Consider the following 23,502-nt stretch of genomic DNA (forward strand, 5'->3'; position numbering starts at 1 on the left):
AAAGCTTTTTTGCAGAGTATTAAATCTAATGTTTTCTTATGTTTTTCATTCTTAACACACACCTTTCAGGGTTTTTTTTAGTAATATAAATAATTTCATCCAGTGTGGGGAATTTTAAAACTTAATAGCTTTTCAAGGCTTTTTGTGGGATGTGGGACTTGAGTTAGTGTGGAACTTTAGATATGCATTTCAGTTCAGAGTACATGTGGTTTGGAAACATGGAAAATAAAAGGTTTAGGTCTATTAGATGTCCACCAAAAAAAAAAAAAGTCATTAAATCTATATTAGTATTTCTGTTCTGTAAGTAGATAAAACAAGATAGTCTTATATGTCATAAAACTCAGACTTCACATTTAGAATCTCAATGAAACAAAGCTAGGGAAATGATGACAGTGACTTGTTTCAGTTGGGAAAAGAGGCAAGGCTGTAAAATGTCATTATCATACTTTGAAAGCTTTTTTAAAAATATCAATAAAGGCCAAAAATCAATAAAGGAAATAGTTTAGAATCAGGTTGTATTTGTTTGCGGAGTCATACTGAACTAACTTTTTCATTACACTAGGGACTGAGAGGACATTGTTCTAGGCACTTCATGGATAATGAAAGACCCTCTTTGCCCCCAGAAATTTATTTCTGTGCTTTGACTTTCAGTGTTATTTAAGCTGATGTGGCCTTAAATGTCCAGTTTCCAGCATATGTTGGTATCTGGTTTATTGAATGTAGTATGTGGAGTTTAAATTTTCCAAATACAAGCCAGATATGTTTTGCATATCTTAACCCCAACCAAAACAAACAAAACAAAGCCCAAAAAAGAACCCCAAGGAATAGAGCATGAGCAGTAAGCATGTCTGAACTTTTCCTCTGTCACTAGTGCTAGAGAAAGGCTGAGAAATCTTTAAACCTTGCAAAGCAGTCTTTCTCCAGGTTATGAATTATGAAATATTTTGTGATAAAGTCTGGATGAGTGGAAGCTGGAAAAGGACAGTCAATTTAGTTCACATTCTCTATTGATCAGACAATATTTCACCTTTGTGGAGGCAGCAGTCTGTAAGTAGAGGTGTCTGTAAGTGTACTTAAGGCTTCTGCCACAGGTATATGATGATATTGAATCAGTTTTGCTTATAGTATGACCTGTAATTATAAGAAGGTCTGTGTTCTACACTTAAAGGAGAAGAAAAAACTGTACAGAAGAATACCAGTGTAAGAGGATGCAGATTTTAATACCTTGAATTTCAGTCACTTCATTTTCTTTATCTTGTATCTCAAATAAATAAACCTACAGATTGAAGTGCCAGATTTTCATTGCTGGCTACTTTTTTTTTTTATATTTTGCAATATTTTCTTTCTTCTCTGGATGGGTAACAGAGGTTGTCAATTAACTGCAATGTTCAGAGGCTTCCAAATGCCAATTTTGAGAGTTTCCAACTTCATTTCCTTATGGACACAGGCATTCTCTTTTCAGGTTCAGTTTATGCTTAGGAGCAGACAGCTCACATTGGCATGGCTGCAGTCTCAGGTCACTTTGTGTCTGTGCATCATATTTCTGGACCCAAGAATACTTGGGAACACCGTGTAGGCTCTTGGATCTCTCTGCAGGTTGTCAGGTGTGAGGATCAGTGGCACTCTAGATATTGTAATCTCTGATGAATCAAGCTGACTCAGCCCAGTTAACTTCTCACTGCAGTACGGGCATGTCCCAAGTGCTGCTAGAAGCTGGAAGTTCCTGGTCTGTGTTCTGTGTGCCTCTGAGTAATTAAATTAGGTACTGCTACGTTTGTATTACCTCAAGTGTTGCACAAAAATATACTTTAGTGTGAAAAGTAGTAAATGAATGGTTGGTTCCTGCCAACCAATATTTTTCCTGCTATGTTGTTTATTTTAAAAGGCATTTGGTAAATTGCCTATTGCAAGTAATGTGCTATGGCATCTAAAAGGCAACAGAGACCTTTGCATCCAAGGGAAAAAAACCCACCAGCCAGGAAATTCTGGAGTTGGATAGGAATTGTAATAAAAATTCAATGTAGCTGTAATAAAATATGTGCAGACTACACGTGCCACATGCAGAACTCATTTTGTCATTTTAACCTCTAATTGGCTCTTTTATTCAGTATACCCTTATTCTCCCCAGTTCATTAGCAATTCGTCAGAATTTCTACAGCACCTCTTGTGCCTTCTGTCTGGCTTTCAAAGATTTTGGAAGCCTCTGCACTTTTTTCCTGAGCACTTGCTGAATCCTTCATCACCCATTTGTCCCCAGAACACCCAAGACTTCCACTGGCTCTCTTATTAACATGCAATGTTCAAAGTCTTTCAGCTTCTTCTGGATCTCTCTTTGGAAGAGTGACACTGTGACAAGAAGAAATTGTGATTAATGTCATACTAAGCTGAGAGAGGCAGGTGAGGGCATCCAGCCAGGAAAAGGTACCAGGTGTAGCTGCACCTCCTGTGGTGGAAGGGTGGTATCTTAGTAACGGCTCTTGATCATAGGCAGATAGAGGTCAGGGCAGTGGCTGGCACTCAATGGCATTGCTCAATGTCTTCAGTTTAGGAGAGGCTATGAAAGGGTCATGGCCAAGTACTGCAGCTCTTTTATCTTGTTTGAAGAGAGAAACTTCACACATTACAACACTCTGTCCTGCTTTGTAAATACAAGCTTCAGTTTTTTAGGCTCATTTTCTTGCACAGACTACAGCTCCTTTAAGTCTCTATCACGGTTATCTTCATAATCTTTTTCTGAAGTATTGTATACATAAATCTGGAAACTGTATTAGATTTTTTTACTACTACTTGATTTTATTAGTGAAGTATACTGTGAAAAATGTTGTTTTAAAAAACACAACTTATCATAGAAAAATAGAGAAAGCATCTCTTATGATAACTAAGTTAAAGAGTTTTTCTTTATCTGAACAATCAAAGTACTTGTAAAATGTATCAGCAGATCCATATACCTATGGGCAGAACTTCCTGATCACTGAGAATCATTTTGAATTAAACCAAGGCCGAATTAGTAGTGCAGATGTCCTCCAGATTCCCTGCATAGATGCATTTCCAGGCAGTGAACAGCGCAGTTTATAGGACAAACTCATTTATCCTCTTGAGGCTTCCACAAATCAAATCTGACATTCCTGGTCTGCCTTGAATCACTCTAAGTTTTTCCATCCTTTTTCACTGGACCTGTGTTCCATATGCTGTAGGGCTTAGTTGTATTTTTTAATCACTTGCAAATAAAGAAGTCAGCATTCGTCCACTATTGCTGGAGATGAATGGTGGGATAAGTAGCAACATTAGAAGTGATGCAGAAGGGGATATTAAAGGGTGGATGATGGAAATGTCCAAACCAGGATTATGTTGGGGGGACCCAGGGCAACCAAGGTGTTCTGCAGGGCCTAAGTGTAGCATGGGAAAAAGGTTTCTCAGCACTTAGTGTTGAGTTGGATTTTCAGATACTGTAATGGCAATAATCTAGTACAAGGCTGTAATTCAAATATATGATACACTATTTAAATCCCGTTTGGACAAATAGGTTTTTTAAGCATATCTCTGAACATGCATTATACATTTGTTTTACTGTCACCCTTGGGAACAAAGTGTCTGCATTAAATTTATGTGCTAAGAAACTAACACTATTTTCTGCAGTACATATAATCTTGAGTCTTAATAGACTGTAATCCTTTAGATTTATATAGTCCTTTTCTTCCTAAATATAAAAGCAGTGAGCAAATATTGTGTGCCTCCTGTCATTTCTTTGAGGTGATTAGCAAATACAAGGGACACAGTATCTGCAGTGAATTTATACAGTAATATTTACACATTTCAGAAATACTTTTATTAGTAGATATGTTTTTCAAAAATACATGGAGTTGTGTGACTTTGGAAGAGTAATTTTGAGATTATTCTTCTGATGCTTCCAGGCTATATTATGTGTTTCAGATATTCAGAAAGTGAATACTGTATTGCCATCCTACTTTCGTTTTGAATTATGGTTGAGTTACCTGCTTTGTAGTAGTGCTGCTTTGCTTAATAAATAGATTTGAGCAAAATACATTTCTTACATAAAATCTGTCCTAGATCATTAACGCTGAATGGTTTGACCTTGGGTGGAAAGCAAGTTTTCTTTTAGAGAATCCATTAGTGTTAAAAAAATGATGTTCTAGGTGGGATGCTGATGGTGTGGGGAAGGTGGAGATGGCAGCTGATGCCAGTGAAATTTCCCAGTTTAAGCTCAGTGAGAAAGTCAAGGAAGACAGATTTAACAAAAAAAGAGATTTCCTTTAGAAGTGGGGAAGCAGCACAGTTTCTTACCACCTGTTAAAGACCAGATCCAATCTGGAAGGGTTGCCATGTGTAAAAACATGTATCACAATTGGAATGCATAATTCTAAGGTTACACTAAGGGAAATTGAGCTTCAGTGTTTCCTTTGGTTAAATCTTTTGCTTTACAAAGAGTAAAGGTGTTTATAGATGAGCAATTAATTTTGCTCCAACTAGTTCAACTTGACCCTGAAATCAGAACTCCTGTATTTCAACAGGAGAAGCAACTTCTAAAAGCCAGTCAGACGGCTGTGAATTGTGATCTACTTTGGATTTACAGAGACTGATTCACAAGATCTGCCCCAGGAAGATGCCAGTTCTGAGGTTTGTATCTGAGATACCCAGACCTGAGGAAAAACCAGGAGTCAGCTCTCAAAACACAAGGCTTGTGAGCCTGTGGGCTTTCGTAGTTAGTTTGAGCGTAATATCCTAGTAAAAGCATAGATTGAGAGCTGTTTGTAGCACTTCCTCTGCTAGGATTTTAAGCTCCTCATAGAACACCTCTGCTAAGTGAGTGAGTACCATGTTCCCCACATTAATACCTAGAACTGAGGTTTTAAATATGTCGAGACTTTGGTAATCTCTATTTTTTCATTTTGAGTTGTGAACCATGAAATTTTCAGTTTTTCACAGAAATAGTCTGTGATAATTATATTTGTATTTATAAAGTCTTATAAAGAATTGTTACCTGAGATGTATGTGGAGATGAACTTCAGGTCCTCAAGTACTCCTCTATGGGAGAAGCTTTTTTAGGTACAAATATCATAAAATCTGGTGGGGTAAAGGCCCTTAAATCCCAGTAGGTATTCTGTTACTGGAGACCTGTTGGAGATTTATAGCCACACACCAGTATTTGGCCTGACAACTAAAGGATGATAGAAGAGCTTGGTGCTTGGGGGGGGGGGGGGGGGGGGGCAAGTAAGCCCTTGCCCGGAGCTAATGAGGACTGAAGTGAGTTTGAAAAGCAATCCAAAGAGCCCGGGAGCTGTTTTCAGTCTCCCGCCTTCCTCGGCTCTTTCCCTTTGCAGCAGCGGGTGCCAAGGCAGTGCCACTCGTGCTCTCCACGTGGAGAGGCAAGCGCGGCGCCCGCGGGCCGCGCAGCCCCAGTGGGCGCGGGCGGGTGAGGCGGCAGCGCTCGGTTCGGCCCCACCACCGAACCCGATCCGAAGGGGCTGGGAGCGAGGGTGGGGAGCGCGCCGGGGTTCCCGCGGCAGCAGCAGGAGGAGGGAGGAGCCGCCGGGTGCTGCCAGAGCTCGGACCTGCGGCGGGGAGGGGCGGCCCCGGCTGCCGACGCTCCCCGCGTGGGGCCTGTGTTGGGGCGAGCGGAGCAGCGGCTCCGGCTGCGAAGAGAGCGGGCTCGGAGCCGGGGGATACCTGGATCCGAGACCGGGCTGTCGCCTCCTTCCTGCCCATCTGCCCCGATTTGCGTCTGGTGAGTGGCGAGAGCTGCTTCGGACATGGCCGTGCCTTCAGAAAGCGCGGGGATGGTGATTTAACTCTGCGTTATTTACACTGCAATGCTACTTTGTAATGTAAGTGGGCTCCTGGGATTGAGAGAGACTTTTTTCAGCTGGGTAGAAATGCCGGAGAGCTTTGCACAGGACCCTGCCGCCCCTGAAGAGCATGGTGAGAAAGCAAATCTCCCCCCTTGCCCCGACTCGAGATACGGCTCTTGGGGTAGATACGCTGTGATAAAAGTGCTGTACTAGGTTGATCATTTGACCTTCAAAACACGGCTCAGCGAATGGGAGACTTTAAACCCACTCACGCTTGGGAAATGAAGCGTGGGGGGGAACCAAACAACTTAGCTTTCAAAGAAAATTATTGCTGGACTGATAGTGTAAAAGTGCTTTGCTGTATCTTCTGTAGCCAAGTGCAAAAATACTGTGTTTCTCAAATAAGTGTGACTGCCAGTGTGTACCTGCCTGATGTACCCTGACTGTCTCACTGATTCTTGGCCTTCTTTAATGTACTGTAGAGGCAGATTATATTAGTGCTCCTATTAAAATAGGGAAAAAATGCTAATATTAGTAACAATTCTTATTGATGTGTTATGTGCTCAAACATAGCCTTTAAATTTGGACAGAAAGCAAAAAGTCTGATTCTAAGCAGATGGTGGAGAGGTTTCTTATCCTCTTACGTAACATTTATATAGCCAGGGTGCTGGTAGGTATAGCTGGGGCTGTACCTTAAAGTGTTGCTTTTGTGTCCCTTTATAACTGTAATAATTTCAAAGTTAGTCCCACAGCATAATGAAGTAAAAACCTGTGGAACTGTCAATGCAAGTAACTCTTCTTACAGCCAGAAAGAGCCATATTTTAGTTTTTTCCCATTCTGTGTAAGCAGGATTAGAGCTATTTTAGATCAGAATATTTGCAAATACAAAAACTTTAAAGTCTTTCATTTGGTAATGGAAAGTCAGTAAGTTGTGTAAATAATCTTTAGTGTGATGACAGTGTGGCAGTTGTAAGCAGTGTTAGGAGTTTTTTAACAGCTTTTTGGGCTCTTAAACTCTGCTGAGGTATACACCTGCTTTCCAGAACTATGCACATATTTTCTGGAAGTAGTATGGTTCCAGTAATTTCTGATTGTAGCTGTATCTCATTCCAAAACTCAGAGTATTTGAAGCTTTTTCGGACTTTAATAAATTTTCTTCCATTTTCCCTACATAGATACGCTTTTTTCCCCTCCTTTTTGTTAAATTAAAACTTTAGAATCATACAAAACTTCTGGAACAGAATTCAGAGCTCCTTGCTGTTGCTTCTACTTATAGTCTGATTATATCTGTTGTAAGTTTTGACTTTGAAAAGACTTGTAGTTAAAGCACTGCCATTGATTTCTGTAGTTGAAGCCCTGCAAATGATTTCTGGAAATGGTCTGCTGTTTTTTCGTTCTCTGTGTCAGAAGTAACTTTAGCTTAAAAGCAAAGGAAAATCTGGGGGTCTGAAGAGGTTGGTTTTCCCATCCTTTGCAGTCTTTCCCAGCTCCCTCACCCCATAGCTGTCACTTGGCAACACTGGTTGCCAGTGCCCATCTGTATGTGAGCTGTGGTGCTGGCATGGTGACATCTGGAAACTCCCTGTCACAGGAATTGCAGTTCCTGAGCCAGCCTGTGGCATAGGAAATGAATTCATGGGGTCTCAGGTTCAGGACAGGAGAGCTTCAAAGCCTCGTAGGCTGGAGAGAGGGATGGCAGGGACAGCTGGCTCTCAGAACACTTGGAGGAGGGGAAATTTCCCCTCTACAAACCTGCTTCATAGTTGTCTGCTAACTACTACCTCATGGAGCAAGGACTTAGATTGCTGAAAATCTGCTTGTTAATAGGGTGTCATTAGTTGAGAATATGGGTATTCATAGACTGTGCAGAAAACACACTGATCATAATGGCATTTCTGAAAAATAGGAGCGGTGTTGTACCAATTCTCAAAGTGAAATAGCTGCATTAATAAATATATCAGGTAAACTTACTCATTGATGAAATAAGAATTTGAGACTTTCTGAAGCTGAAATGCTTATATTTAATCTACTTGAAATACCTGAGGGAAAAAAAAGAGAACACAGGGATGGCTCATTCTGGGAAGTGCCTGTATTTTGTACAGAGAAAGCTTTTCAGGGAAGAGGTAGGGGTTAACAGCTGAAATGGAAGAGCAAGAATTGAGGTATTGAGAGAAACCAAGCACCACGGATGATTGGTGTAAGAGCTGGAGAATTTGAAAAATGTCTCGCTGGGAGCCTAAATGGAGATCAACAACCATGAAGCATTAAAAAGCAGTTTTGCTTGCTAAAGACCATTGCAGTGATAGATAAGTAGACATCTCCCATGAAACCCAGTATCAAACACCAGGCACCACCTGTTACTTCTCTGGGCAGGGAGAAAAAGCAAAGATACAAAGAATTCTGGTAATGTGAAGGAGGAGCACACTCTCCTTTAGAGTGGCTGGGCTGGCAGAGCAGCCGAAGGCTGGAGAGGATTTAACTGAGTTTACAGACTGTAAGACTATTGGCCACATTGGAAGACTTCAGCATCTTAAAGGACTGCAAGACCATTGTGGTATTTCATCTGGAAGGAGCCTTACCAGTTAGCACTGGGATTGTTAAATGTTGCTTATTTTAGCAGTGCACTGCTTCTAGAATCCAGCTGGTTTAGATGAATTTTAATGTGAAAAGACATTTCTGTTACTTTGGACATTGTGTTTATCTCAGAACTATGATGCTTTGTAGCTGACAGGTCTGTGAAGTCCCTAAAGCCTGGGCTGGTTCAGCCGGCTTAGTGGTGCAATGCTGACTACAGCCGAGAAGCTTTAGATAACTTTGAAATGAAATTTCAATTCTTTCCTACCTTAAATGAAAAATCTAAAGTTTTACAACAGTTTAGTTTTCATTTTGTGCAAATTACAGATTTGGGATATTTTTTTTCTTATGTGGTTAAAACAACCCTCAACACTTGGCTGTTCTCTGTTGTCTTCTAAATATCTGTGAATTATCTGTACTAATATATTAGGCTTATTCAACAAAGGCAGAATTATGTGTTGTGGTACTGAGGATCTTTTCTTCAAATTTAGTAGTTCTAAAACATATCTGAAAAAAAGGTACACAGGTAGCTATTACCTATGTGGAAAAAAAAGCATTTTTCTTTGATCATATTAAATGGAGGCTGCTGAGCTGTCTGGACAAAAGTTACAATTGCCATGTCAGTGTTCTCAAGGGGCACAGATACACTGAAGGGCCAAGCCCATGTGTCTGTGCAGGGGTTGCCCAGCAGCTGCGGGCACGAGGTTGGGCATCTGTGTTTGGCACAGAGATGTGTGGTTTCCTTCATGAAGTGGTTGAAAACAGCTACTAAAAGTTAATGTTGTAAGTGTCCTGGGTTTAAAGCAAAAGAATGTGTGTCTGTCTTCCTGAAATATCAGATATTTGCAGTCTCTCTGTCCCTTCTGTTCAATTATTACAGTAGACAGTAATTTTGAGCAGTGTACAGTAGTTTCAAGTGATGATATGGATGAATCCAACTAACTTAAAAACAAATGGAACAGCATCACTGTGCAGCCTATCTCTTATGTGAGTGAATGTAAAAATAAGCAGCCAGAAATTCCAAAAATGCTGCCAGACACCTGGAGAGGAGCTTTGTTTGCCTCAGTGTCCAGCTCTCACTGTGTCCACTGAGGTTTGATGTTGCCTGCAGTGTGAGAGAAACCAGACTGCTGATACACAGTGGAATTTCACATAATATATCTCTTCAGATCAAACTGAAGTTTAGCCAGCCCCTTGAATTTGCTCTCTGTGCGCAGCAGAAAGTCCTCCTTGGGTTTGACTTTCCGGGGCCATGGTATGGCGTACCCATCAGGAATGTGTGGAATTGAAGGCTGGAAAAATTTGCTTGTCAAGTAGCATGTTCTCCTGTTCTGAGTGGGTATCTCAATGAAAGTGATTTCCCAGGGCATCTGGGTCTGTACATGATCTAGAACAAATAGCAGAGGATTAATTTTCATTTCAGAAGTGTAGAATTTAGCTCTGTCTCAGGGAGATGCCATGCAGGGGGGCTGCCATGGGGGAGAATTTCAGTCTGCAAAGCACTTTGCTGAGAATTAGCATTCAGGCAATTAAAAGCTCAGCTGGCTGGGCACGCTTAGCTCTCTGAGCACTCAGCAAAGGTATCAGGGAAGAAAATGAGTTAGGAACTTCCTTGCTTATCTGCCTTGATCTATGTATGTTGTGTCTCTCTGCAAAGTTCAGTGTCTGTGTAATGCAAGCCTTGCAAGTTGGACTTACAATGATGTTAATTAAAATTTGGTATTAAAAAGTCAAAGCAGTTGTAATTAACTGATTTTGTTTCTTCAGCAAGTGTTGATTTATTCTTCTAACTATCACATAATTAATGTTTTTCATGCTCTTTTTCCTCTTCCCTCCCCCAGGGTCATGTAAATTGGGTAGCAAACTCTTATCTGAGTGTGGTGTTTGACCTCTCATGTTATTTATCAAAATAATGATCTCCAATTTACCTTTTTATCTTATTAAAACAAAGTTATAGTTAAGATGGGAAAAATGGACTGCTGTAACCACCTCACACAAGTTTTGATCTTGAGCTGTGGTCACTTCTACAATGTTAATAGTTGTCATTTACCTACATATGGCTTGAAAAATCTTAGGAGAAAAATCTTTTAATATCCTTTATTTACGACCCATTACATTATGCACTGCCTTTAGAGTACATGTCGCTGAGAAGCGAGAGCTTCTCAATCAGCAGTAATTCAATCCTGGGATTATTTTTTTGTCACCTTGGGAAAAACATGTGATTGTATTCTATCTTTGTAGTATCCATAACAGTTCATTTTGAACTTCTGCTAAAGACTTAGTCTACTATTCAGAAAATTTGATATGTCTGCTGAAATGGCTTGATTTATTCAAATAAAGCATTTCAAAATTTCTTTATAAACATGACTATGCCTCGTTTTTGATAGAAATTGGAAAGGAGGTTACTGAAACCAGCACATTATTGGTTATTAAATAATCTCTATTGTGTGAGCTCGTCTCCTGCAGTTTTTCAAAGCACATAGGTAAATTGCAGTGCAAGGTGTGGATGGTGACACTGTTTATACCAAAATCTGTTTTTATAAATAGTGGCTATAGCTTAGTTTTGTGCACAACGATCTTGTTCTGTGCATGTGCATTACTTGTTAGCTGTGACACAGATACTGACAAATCTCTATTCATTTGACTTATAACTTGGTGTAATCACTGAAAATTGACATGACTTCACTCTTAACATTTTGTTGAACAAATTTAAGTACTTTAAAACATTCCTGGCAGTGTGTGTGGCTCCTTTCCCTGTTTCCCTGTGTTGCAAAAGGTGAAGCTCAGAGCAGAGTTTTAGTCACATTAATTTAAAGTAATTTTTGAGCATCTGAAAACACTGCAGCTCTTTAATCTATGCTTTTTGTGTTTCTTCAGGAATATTACATGTCCACTGAGAACTTGGAGCATGGCTATGAGCAACACCAGTGACTCTGTGGTCCTGAGCAATGGCAGCATCTTGTCAAATGCTGCTGACCCAGTGGTTGCTGCAGTGAATGACAGAGACATCACAGTCCAACAACTCCCATCCAAGGAAACACCAAGAACAAAACCAAGTCCAAATGGCTGCCTGCCACTAAATGGTACAATCAAACCATCCTTTCTGCCTTTAGACAACCAAAGAACTCAGCAGATGTTGTCACAATGCTGCCGCCCTTGTCCATACCATCGTTCTTTAAGTAGCCATAATAGCAAGCAAGAATGTCATTCAGTGGTTGGCAGCTCAGCACCATCTCCTATGACCTCGTGCTGCATGCAGCCACACCCTGAGTACTCAGCCTCTATTTGCCAAAAACACCCCTCTGTCTATCAGCCTGCCTGCTGTCTTCAACCCTCCCCATCCTTCTGCCTTCACCATCAGTGGCCTGACCATTTCCAGCATCAGCCTGTGCAGCAACACATAGCCAGGATAAGGTAAGCAGGTTGCATTATTTCTTAGTTCTCAGGATGGATAATCTTTCCCTGAACTGTTTTGTTTTCTTACAGAAGCAGAAGATCTGAAAGGAAGATGAACCTAATTTCTTTCCCAGTGATTTTACAGATCAATTTTCAATGCATTACCAAGTCATTATTTCCAGGAGAAACCAAGTCAGGAAATTTGTTTTGCTGGGCTCCATGAATATTCCTGAAGTGAAATAGTTCTTTCTTGGGAGAAAAAAAACCACTGGTGTTTTTTTTTTCTTCTTCAGGATTGTTTGGAAGCTCATTAGCTCTTTTAGAAGACACAGGGTACACTCTATTGTGTAAAACAAACCAGTAAAGAGAAAGCTAAGAATACACTGAAAGATCTGATATGTCTGCACAGTCCACTCAAAACACATATTTTCTTAAAAAGATGCATTGAAAAACATTTTCAACAATTCTATTCTCAAATGTACAGGATGTGTTTTCTTTGTCAGGTCAGCTGGTTCAGTGAGTTCCCTTCATGTCTTTTCAGTGTAGGTTACCTGCTGAACTTCAAAACTGTGCTCGGATTGAGAAATTTGGGATTGTTCCAGGTTTTAGTCCTTTCGCTTCTCTATTTCATAAGAACCTGCCTGTTTGTATTTGTTAACTTTGGAGTTCCAGAGCTTCAGGGAGCACCAAACACAAGAAAAATCTTCTACAGCCTCCTGGTCCTGGGCAAAATCAACCAATCTAAGAGGCAATTTCTAAAAAGCAATTCCCATTGAAGGAAGACACTTTGAAGCTTTTAAGCAAAGTTATTATTTTTTCTGAGTTGCAGTTGGGCTAAAAGGGGTGGATTTTCATGGGAACGTTAAAACTACCCTTCTGCATGTTCTCCAACATCTGCACCCTTATTCAAGAACTTGGAGCTGTGTTTCTCAACAGTGATGATGATTTTGTCTTGATGAAATACGTGAGCTAATTTTAAACTCCTAAAAATATCAGACTGGGAAAAACATGTAATGTGGAAAAACTCAAAGTGAATAAAGCTTTTTTCTCCTAAGATAAAAACGGAAGAAAATAGGGATTATAATACAGAGCGCAAATCAGCTTTCTCCTGCCAGTTATTCCACTTACAAATGGAAAAAATCCTAGTTGTCAGAACTGCTTGTAATCAGAGATGTATTTTCCACCCCATACTAGTATAAATGTCAAGCAAAGACATTGTATAATTTTGCATGCAAAGGTGTGAGGGAAGTTGAATTATTGTAGGATCAGTTGTACTTTTCAAACTGTCGGAATGGTTGCACTGATTTCACTGTTTTTCTCCCTGTGCAGCAGGGTTGTTAAACTTTATCTATATTCCATAGTCATGAGGAAGGGAACAAATGCCATCCATAGTCTGCGTTTCTGGTTTTAATCTAGAAATAAAAACAGTGAATTTTTTTCTGGATACGTTAAAATAATGTTTTCTGTCGCGCTTCACAGATACAAAAACTGTTTGAAGTGCTCTGATTGGGCTCTTGAGCCAAGACACTGGCTTTTCATCTTCCTTGCCATATCATACACTTCTACAAAAATGTACAGAAATTATGAATAATTATTTATGATAAATGGTTTGTCTTACTGCTAGCAGTCAAAACAAAGATGCAATCTGACCTTTAAAGCACCTATACGTATTTAACCAGCTCTGTCTGTTAGCATACCCTGCATATCCCTATCAAATTATTACTGTACTGCTTCCATGCCTTTTCACTCTGTAAACTGCCCATGGCTGCATTAATGGACAATATATACTGATCTGACTATCACTTAGCATGGAACCAAAGACTTGTTTTCTCTCTTTATAGTCAGCAAGGTATGTCTAAATACAATAGTCTGTCATTGCATTGTGAAGTTATCACCCAGAGAGGCCACTGTCAATGTAGACGTGTTGAGAGATGGTAGAAACTGGGAGTCACTGGATGCAGCCTTGCAGGTGGATGGATGTGCACTGAGGAGGAAGCAGACTGCCTCATTTGTAGCTCCTTGGCATTGCTAAAAAGGAGAGGTGATAAATGTGTATTTATTTTTTATGTGCTCGGGTCACTTCCTGTAAACAAAAGAGTAACACTTAGGTGTGTGATATTTCAATATGATCATTGTTCTACACTCTTAATTTTATTGTAGTTTGAGCTTATAATCTGCACAGCAGCTTCTTCTCCAGGTATTTTTATTACAAGGTTCATTGGAAATCATTCAGCTTTATGAAATGTACATGTTTTAACAGGGTTATTTAAAATGCAGTAGTACATTAGTTAAAGTACATTAGTTAAATTCAGTATGTAGTCAAACTACATTTAATTTAGCTTTTTTTTTTTTTTAATGCATTCAAATATTGTTATAATTTTAAGAAGGGGAAAAGTTGTGATTAGATAGAGGGTGACCACTCTTTGCAGACTGTATCACTGATGCTTACAGCTCTGGGCAGGTAAACCAGTTGTTTCAGCACAACAGACTTTGTCAGGTTTTGAAGTCCAAGGCTTAACATTTGTCAGAGACTTAATATTAAAGGAATGTGGCTCTGGTATATCATTGCAGATTGGAGTGAGTAAAGACAGATTGAAATAATGCCACACTTGTCCTATCCTCTTAAAGCTCTGGAATTTTGTAGAGGGTTCAGCTTCGAAGTTTAACCAAATTACACAGAAATGTCATTTATCCACTGCATCTTGAGATTAAGATTAAAAATTAACAACTGTTAATTTTTTTCAGGTTGGTGAAAACATTCTGTAGCATAAAAGGAAATATTCTTAGTCGTTGGTGTTTTGCAGCATGATTGCGGTAAAAAATTATATTGTAAAAATAGGTAAAAGAGTCAACATTTGGCAGTAATGATTCTGATGATTTTTAGATGTTTTTCTGAGGTTGGAAGATCTTGAGTAAAGTTTATTGTGTTGTTTTGTGGACATATTTAAGAAATAGCTCATGTAAACAGCTTCATACTTCTTTTTTTTCAGTGGCTATAATATCTTGACCACACAAACACTCCCTGGGAAATTCTAGCCATCTCTCTATATCACAATGCAGTTGTCTTGGGGTTTGATTTGCTTTCTAACCATTTCTAAATTTACCTGTGTATGAGCATGGCACATTTAATTCTCTTCAGTACTGTTGGATGTTTTTTATTTGTTCCCCTACCCTGCCCCTTTGGAGAGCTCATGCTGAAGTATGCATTTTTGTTGGAATGCACTTATGTATCTCAAGAAACCTGTGAGCTTAGACACCATGGAAGATACGAGTTACTGCCCCTCCTTTGTTGCCACCTGCTTCTGTAGTCATCAGCAGCCTTCATCAGGGTGGGTAGAAATGGGGAACACCAACCAAGTAAGGCTGTGAAAGAAGCATGAAGATTGATCCATAATGACTGGAAGCACTTGAGTTAGGAGTCCATAGGGAAAAGTAAAAATGCGCAGCCTAGTAGCATGCTTAGTGGGATGAAAGGAGGTTAAAATAAATAGTGAACAGTTGCATGGTTCTCTAGAAGAACTAAATACTACCATTTCTAAAAAGCCAGAAAACTCTTAGAATCTTTCCTAGTATTTTTTAAAACCTCTTCTATGTCTACGAATGTATGCATGTCAGTAGGAGTGGCAGAAGAAGGATGTGGGGAGATCATTTAGGAAGTTGTCTCAGTATTGAGGAAGGCACGGAATAACAGTAGTGGTATCTCTGGTGCCAAATTGGATTGCTTCCTTCAGACATGTATAGGAAGTTTTTAGTGGGAAAACACCAGTTAAAAGCTACTTGTGTGCTTGTTAATCTTGATGTCAGCTCTGCTGGAATCTCTCTGGTGATAAAATTTAGAAAGCTTAGGTCTGTGGACTCTGAGACAAAAGGTAGAGCAGAAGAAGTCAGGAGGCTGTGAAGGAACTGCTGGTGCTGCTGCTGAGGAAAATGCTCCAGACTGCCAGTCTATGCAGTGCTTGCACTTTCACAGTATCAAACCAATAAATTCAAACAAGCACTTTTGGCTCAGGGTGAACCTGCTTTGTGTCACCCACTGTTATTTACTGTTTTAGACTATACTGTTGATGCTTTTGACTAAAGCAGACAAGCAAGGAAATTTTTTCTGAAAAGCATCTGAATGATCTGTGGTAAAAAAAAAAAAAAAAAAAAAAAAAAAAACCAACAGGCTGAAAGGATATATGAGATGATCTCCCCATGATCATACATAAGGAGGTTCATCTCAAGCTGGAACAGGAAAATAAAATCTGTTTATAGCCACACAGAATCCTTACTTTGGATAAAATTTAAGAATTGCTCCTCATCCCCCACCAGCGTACTTTGGAGATTTTAGTTCCCAAAGCTTAGTTAGTTTAATTTGCTGGATTCAAAGCTTTTGCTTGTTAGACCAATTTATAGCCTAAAGAAGGCAAAAGACAGCGTCAGGAAACTGGTAAAGCGTCCAGACTTACTGCACATCTTGCTTTCAATTCGATTTATACCTTCTTTTGAAGTGTTTTGGCACTGCAGATTTATGAGATGGTTCTGGGACTCTGGGTTTTGCTGTGTCTCAGCGTTCTGTGCCACACATTGTTCAAACAGTACTGCAGATATACATGAATACTTACACTTTATTTAATAGTTTATAACAAAGCTCTGTAGAAATTAAAAAGCTGTGAAGTGAGGATAAAACACTACAGCTGCCTCTTACCCATTTTAGATTTTTCCTTCTAATTATTTGGCATAAAGATTAGAACCAGAAAAAAATAAAATCTCCTTTTTCAAAAAGCAAGGGAATGTTTGTCAAATATCAATCTTAATAATGAGACTTTGTTATGAAACAGTTCCCTGCTTGATTCCAGGAAGAAGATAATGGTTATCCAGTACATTCTGCATGGCTTGTAGAGCTGATTTTGCAAATACATGTGTATAAAATATTTTCAAATAGCCTCATTTCAGCAACATGAACTGTTCACAGAAATTTTTTCACTGAGCTTTTTTAACAGCCTATTCTGTTTTGAAAGTTGTTAGCTTCTGCTTTATTTGATGCATTACAAGATATTCTAGTTTTCACTTTTTAAATGAAAATTGTATACTAATGTCTTTTGTACAAAATACATTTGCATATAATGATTTAAAAATTAATAAAGGAGCCTTTCTGCCTTCCCCAAAGAAGATTAAAAATAGGAATCTTTAAGAAGAAATCTTTAGGTCAGGTTTAAGGAGGTGGGATTTCTGAAATGTTTTATCAACCTTTAGCAACTAAAAAGCAAAAGCTGTGACCATTATTTCGTTCAGTGTTCAGGGTGTTGCATATCTTTTGGTTCATGTTATAAATCAGGAGTTCCTGAAACAATACAAATTCTGGCTCTGTTCTCATTTAAGCCATTTATTCTATGTCAAAATAGGAGTTCTCCTTATTATGAAGCATTTAACAACCCAATGGCTTACTTGGGATTTAGATGTAGTTGAGAAAAAAGAAAAGGAATGTGAAGCCATCTCATGCATCCATCTGAGTCCAAATGTGGGATTCTGTGTTGAGCACATGTGGAAAAGTAGGTTTTCCCTGTGACCAAATGAACTGGTTTTTTTTTTTCTTTCTTTGAAATAATTTTTCATGTCAGTCTGATTTGAGCTGTGCTTCATTTTCACACATTTTTATTTTAGTCTTTCATGATCTCTGAGTGTGATACCTTAAGAGTTTTATTCGGGTTTTATTAATTCATTTACTTTTCCCATGATAAATATTGTGCATTGTTGGCTGTGCAAACAACTTGCTGCACTTTCTGGAACTGAAAGCAAAGAGCTGACACACAGAGACCAGAATACAAATAAAAATGGCATTTATAATTTGGTGTCTGACCAAATTAAAAATAGCATGGCTAAGAAAGAATTAAGTGCAAAAAAAAAAAAAATCCCTGTCATTCTGGGCTGTCCAGGGGATTTTTGCAGGCTTTGTAATTGTACTAATTAAACATTAGTGTTTGTCTAGACTTCAGGTTGTTTGGAATCAAGCAATTTTGCCATAGGAAGGTGGTGCTTGGTGCTTTGGTCTTCATGCAGCTGAGGACCAGCCTGGCTGTATTTTGCTGTTTAGGTTCTGCTCCTTAGGGAATTGAGGTCCTGTGTGTGCTTGAAGATGAATTTCCTGTGCCCTGTATCCCTCACCTTTCCCTGAACAACAGAGGAGCTCACTCATAACTAGCAATCTGCTGGGCCTTTGAACTACTGTCCTTAGAAGATGTAAAGCTGCGGGAAACTCAGCTTTATGGGAGGGAAACCATAAAAAAACATGGCTCCTTTCTTTTGTACTAAATTGACTGGAAAGGCAGCATCAGCTGTGCTTGTTCTGGAAAAGGACTAATTGGTGTGGGGTTTGAGATGTCTTTTAAAACTGACCATTTATGTACTATTTATGTTTAGAAAAAAACCCACAACATCCAAAATTATGTCAGTTTGTTGGAATATTTTGATGATGTATGGTTGTTTTCATGTACTTTTAATTTAGTAGGTGGTTGTAGTAAAGTTCAGATGTGAATAGGACAACACCAGACAACAAAGAACAACAGTCTAAACTGTGCATGGCCAATGACCTGATTTTCATCACTCTTTAAGAGATGGATTTTGAACGATTTGCATATTCCTACATAAAACTTTTGAGTCTTCCTTCTGATGGGGGAAAGTGCAGAATTATCAACATCACCTTTAAAAAGCTCTTTATGAGTTACCATCATTGTTTCTGTCTCTAACTCCTTCTGAAATTACTTGTCCTTCCTCTCTGATATTCAGTGTTGTCTTCATCTCCTAGTGAATAATAATTGATGTCTGTGCTTTTAATTGGCCAGTGGTGCTTGAGCAGCAAAACAAAACAAAACCCCTAAACGCAGCGCAAGAGGGAAATACAGAAGGTACCTGAGCAATTTGGCATTGATTTTGCTACACAAAAATTGCAGTGATATTCTGCTGAATAAAGAAATCTCTTAAAACCTGGACTATCACTGCAAAATAAAAATGAGATGGTACCACTAACAGATCAGTGGAGGTAAGGGAAGTTACAAGTAGAAATCCTGCTGACATTTCAGAGAGCTTAGTCTCACTATTGGCAAATTAGGGTGTGTTTTGTTCTTTTCTAGTAAAATCATAAATAGATTTATGAACTGGACTGGAAAAGCTGATTTGCATCACTTCTGCCACTTCTCTCATATATTCTAGCATGTTAATAGGATACCTTGCCTCAAAATTCTTATGTTACGTTTCCAGTTTGTAGGATGTTTAGTTTGTTCTGTCAAATGGATGAACTTTTGCAAACATTTTGTTGAACAGCTTTGATTATGTTAAATCTGTTTTACAGTCTGTTTAATCCTAGAGCGCTTTTTGGGGCTTTTGGCTACAATACTGGATGTATTTAGCTACTTAAATGTTCAGTAAATATTTCTTTTTTTTTTGCTTGCTTTTTACTGAGCATACAAAACAAATTTCATGTCAGGAGATCCAGAAGATAATGTTTCATTATATATGTACAAGTTTTCATTAGCACTAGCAAAAGTTAGAGAGCCTTCTTTGTGCGATTACATATTAAAGCCTTTTAAATATATTAATTCTGTTGAATATACATTTGGTTTATATGACTTAAAAGTTACAGCATTCTAAATGACTAAATTCACAGGTATTGGAACAGGAGTTCAACACTGAAGAGAAATATTTGACTAAATTTAGAACAAAGATCTGAAGTAACAATATTTTTGTTTGCTGTAAGAGATTAAATGTGTGGAAAGGTAAAAACTATTGTTTGTCCCCATGGTTTGATAAATAATGTGGAGAAATTTTAAGTACTTTTAGTCTATCTTTAGAAAAGTTCTCTGGTCGAAGAAGGTTTTCTGACAGCAAAATTGAACTCCCTGGTAACTTACAACCACAAAGTCTTATATCTGCACAGGAAGGAAGACTGAAGCATGTATCTGTTGAAGTGTGATTTATGACACTCCAAGTCTCTCTACTTCAGAGCCAAACTTCCGTGTTCTTAATGTCAGTCTTTAATACCTGTAGGAGCATGTACTTCAGCCTGTGTGGAGAGATACCATCATAAAAATAGGCACTCTTGGACATTTTCATTCTCGGTGGTATCATGGGATGCGAGTTTTCTTCTGTGTATGTTGTGGTTCCTTGAGTTGTGTTAACTTTCTGTCTGTCAGAGAAATCCAAGATGTGGCCATGACCTTGTGTTGCTCCATTCACCTGGGAAGGGTAATAAAAACAGCTTTGAAATAAAATATTTCTAAGGAAGGGACTTTTTGCCAGTAAAAATGTTGAAAACTACTCTAGTCATCATTTGAATCCCAGAACATATATATTAATTTCACTGTAATTACCAAGAAAAGAGAAAAGACTAATGGTTTTAGACTTGTGAAAGATCTTGAAATAATACTAGTCTGCTCCAAAACAGCTGTTGGCTTGTTTTCAAATAATGATTCATGGTGGTATTCTACTAAGCTTTTTTAAAATTCTCTTTAATAGATCAGAACTTTTGTTTAACTTGCCAGGCAGTGCTTCAAAAGTTTAAGGAAAATAAATAAATAAATAAATAAATAAATATATAGCTTCAATTAAACATTTTGAAGCAGTATATACTTTAAATTGTGTATAAACTTTGCCATTTAAAGCAGGGAGTTGAAGTATGTTTGATGGCAGTCTTCTTATTGACAGTTTTGGAGCAGTGTTTAAAAGTTGCTACACTCGTTGGAGAAAAGTTTAGGGAAAGAAGAATAGAAGAAAAGTGTTTGGAGGGTCTGTATGACTGGGCTCCTTCATATGCTCTCAGATTTTCCTACAGAGAAGATGATTTAATTCCTTTTCAAGACAAGTGAACCAAGTAGGTGCTATAAAGGAAAAGAGCCAGCTTTCCTAGTGGTTGATAATACTTAGTCAGTTGTTGAAGATGAAAGAGGAAAGACATTAGAAGTCAGTATTGCAAAAATGGGTTTCTAAGGAGTCTTAAATTGAAGACTTGGTCAGGAAATCCTGGGCTCATATGTGGATACCATCCCTGCGGAGCAGTGAAGAAAAGGAGAGGGGTTAAAAACCCAACAATCCACCCAGCCTTGGAGATGATTATAATAGGATCATTTCAGTTTCAAATCACCTGTATGTTATAAATTTATAAAAGTTTTAATTTTAGCATATAATGAGTTATACAGGGTTAGAATAAAATAGACTGTTTCAGTTGGGAGGGACCTGCAACAATCACCTGACCCATTCAGGGCTGACTCAGTTAAGGCATTGTCCAAATGCCTCTTGAACACTGACAGGACTGGGACATCAGCACCTTCCTAAGAAGGTCTGGTCAGGTGTTTGACCACTTTCTAGATACAGAAATGTCCAGTCTAAACATCCCCTGGCTCAGCTTTGAACCATTCCTGCCTGTCCCAGCACTGGGACCCAGGGAGAAGAGATCACCTCTCCACTTCCCTGCCTTACGAAGCTGTAAAGAGCAATGAGGTCAGTGCTCAACTTCCTTTTCTGCAAATTAGGCAAGTCCAAAGTCCTCAACCCATCTTCTTAGGACACTCCGCACAGTACTGTTACTAAACGTGCTAATAAAAATATACACATTTAGTTTATTAATAGGATTGCAGTGACCTTTTCCATCTCTGGTGCCTTGATGGAAATATATTTCCCTGCTGTACTCTGGCACGAGCCAGAGTTTTCTCTGTGGGAGGTGTCAAAACTCCCTGTTACTTTTGCAGAGTAGGTTAATAAAGTTTAATATTGATTTCATAGCAGAAGGGGAGTGAGTGAAATGCTGGCTTAGTTAAGGAAATGGGGTTTGCCCCACTCCACAGTTTTATCCAGTGGGCGTGCTGTAGGTCAGTAAAGCTTACACTTCTATGCGGAATTTAAATCAGTAAGAGCGAGAATCACTCAGACAATGATTTTATTGTTAACACCTTCCTTACAGTTGCTTTCCTCACAGAAAGGCAATCTTATTTGCTGTGGAAATAGAGCAGATGCTCAGTTGGAACTGAAGAGGTAGTTAAGAGCACAGCAAGAAAAGCAGATAGGAACTTTATAAAGCTTGATGTCTCAACTGTAAAAATGTGAATTGACCACTGTAATACAGTTGCCAAATAGCATATTGATTTTTGGTCTGCTAAGTTGCATTTTGCTTAATTTTAACCAAAAGAACAGTCACATGTACAACATTAAGAAAAGTTGCAGCATTGACATTTTGCACATTTTAATGGGATGAAATAGCAGTTAGTTTCAGGTAATTTCACCCTGATAATTTAGACATTAAAAAATATTAAATCCTTTTGGATTATTCCTTGATATTTTATGTGGGGAAAAGACCCATAAAAATCAGTTGCATTCTTCTCTGTTTTAATAAAACCTTAAAAAAGCAACTTACTAGAAAACGGAATTCTCTGTCTCCTCTACAACATCATTTTGCTATGGGTTGTTGTGTTCCTTAGAGATGTAAACAAGTAAAACTAAGTGCAGACAAATACAATGAACACTGCATGTTTAAAAAACATCTAGATAGAATTTACAGTTAAAATAATGGAAAACCGCACATCATAGCAAAAAAATTAAATTGGGAGGCTTATAAAGACTTTTTTGGCAGCTTTATCTGTTGGATTTCTCTGATGATTAAAATTATAAAGCACATAGGTGTTACATCAAAATATAATAACAATATAAAATAACAATATAAATAATATAAATATAAATAACAGCAAAAGCTAACTTGCTATTTAGGAACAATTCAAATGGCTCACTTGGGTCAATGACATTCTGAAAACATGAGGATTTTCTTCCTGTGCAGGGATCTAGTTTGTATTGTATGTTCTGATGAAGAATGTACAATATGATGCATATCTCATGCTATCCTGCAGGGATTTAGCTTATCCAGGAGTATAATAATGACCAAAAGCTATGTTTTATCACTTATGGTAACCAGATCTGCCAACAAAGGGAATAGTTTCCCTCTGGCAAAGTAAAGCATTGAGGTTAAACACCTCATAATCCTTGGACAGCAGAGTCCTTTTTTTCAGTAAACATAGCTATTTATTGCAATGTACTGTTTTTGCCTCCAGTGAATCTTTAAGTGAAAAGCAAGAGTGCAAAATGAATCTGTTGCCCTGTTCAGGGCCAGGAGTTGGACTTCAGTGACCTTGATGGGTTCCTTCAATGTCAGGATATTCTATGATTCTATATTGAGTAAATCCTTTCAGGATAAATATCAGTAAGCTGTGTGTTTATTTTCAAAATTTTGTGCAGCTCCACTTCTCGTAGCTTCTGTCTCCCAGAAATGAAACAGAGGACAAGCACCCACACTGACAGTCTCGGTTTTATCCAAAGCTGTTTGTTGTTTCCTTACGCCTAAAATAGGGCACAACAATCACAGGCAGTGCCTTTGTGCTGCCCCATGTCAGGCTGTTAGGCATTAATTTCGGCTTGTTGTTCCTCCAAGGAAAAAAAGAGGAAAAGCCTTTCTATATCCAAGTTCCAGTCTCAACATCTGCTCATGGTGAAATAGAAATTAATTGCAGCAAGTGAAATGGCATAAATCAGAAATCGAGTGTTTAGCCAGGGCAATATCCAGAATTGTAATAGAAATTTTAGGAAGGTAATGTTTGGATAAGTTAGTACAAAGATAAGATTTGGAATGTGTTGATGCTTTTTAACTGACTCAAAAAAAGACCCCAACCGACAATACTGTCAATGTAAGCCGGAATGTTCCTATTTAAA

General features: G+C 38.5%; 1 protein-coding gene across 6 annotated transcripts in view; it reads left to right on the forward strand.

Annotated features, from left to right (window-relative positions):
* The window catches only part of DISP1 (dispatched RND transporter family member 1), an 83,506-nt gene that overhangs the window by 41,189 nt on the left and 18,815 nt on the right, over positions 1-23,502 (forward strand). For 3 of the 6 annotated variants that reach the window (XM_038130891.1, XM_038130892.1, XM_038130895.1), the window contains one exon: positions 11,260-11,796. In XM_038130891.1, coding sequence (XP_037986819.1) covers positions 11,260-11,796 — 537 coding nt within the window. The other 3 variants (XM_038130893.1, XM_038130896.1, XM_038130894.1) reach the window with 3 other exon arrangements.

This window comes from Motacilla alba, chromosome 3 (assembly GCF_015832195.1).
Source record: "Motacilla alba alba isolate MOTALB_02 chromosome 3, Motacilla_alba_V1.0_pri, whole genome shotgun sequence".
Taxonomy (NCBI): domain Eukaryota; kingdom Metazoa; phylum Chordata; class Aves; order Passeriformes; family Motacillidae; genus Motacilla; species Motacilla alba.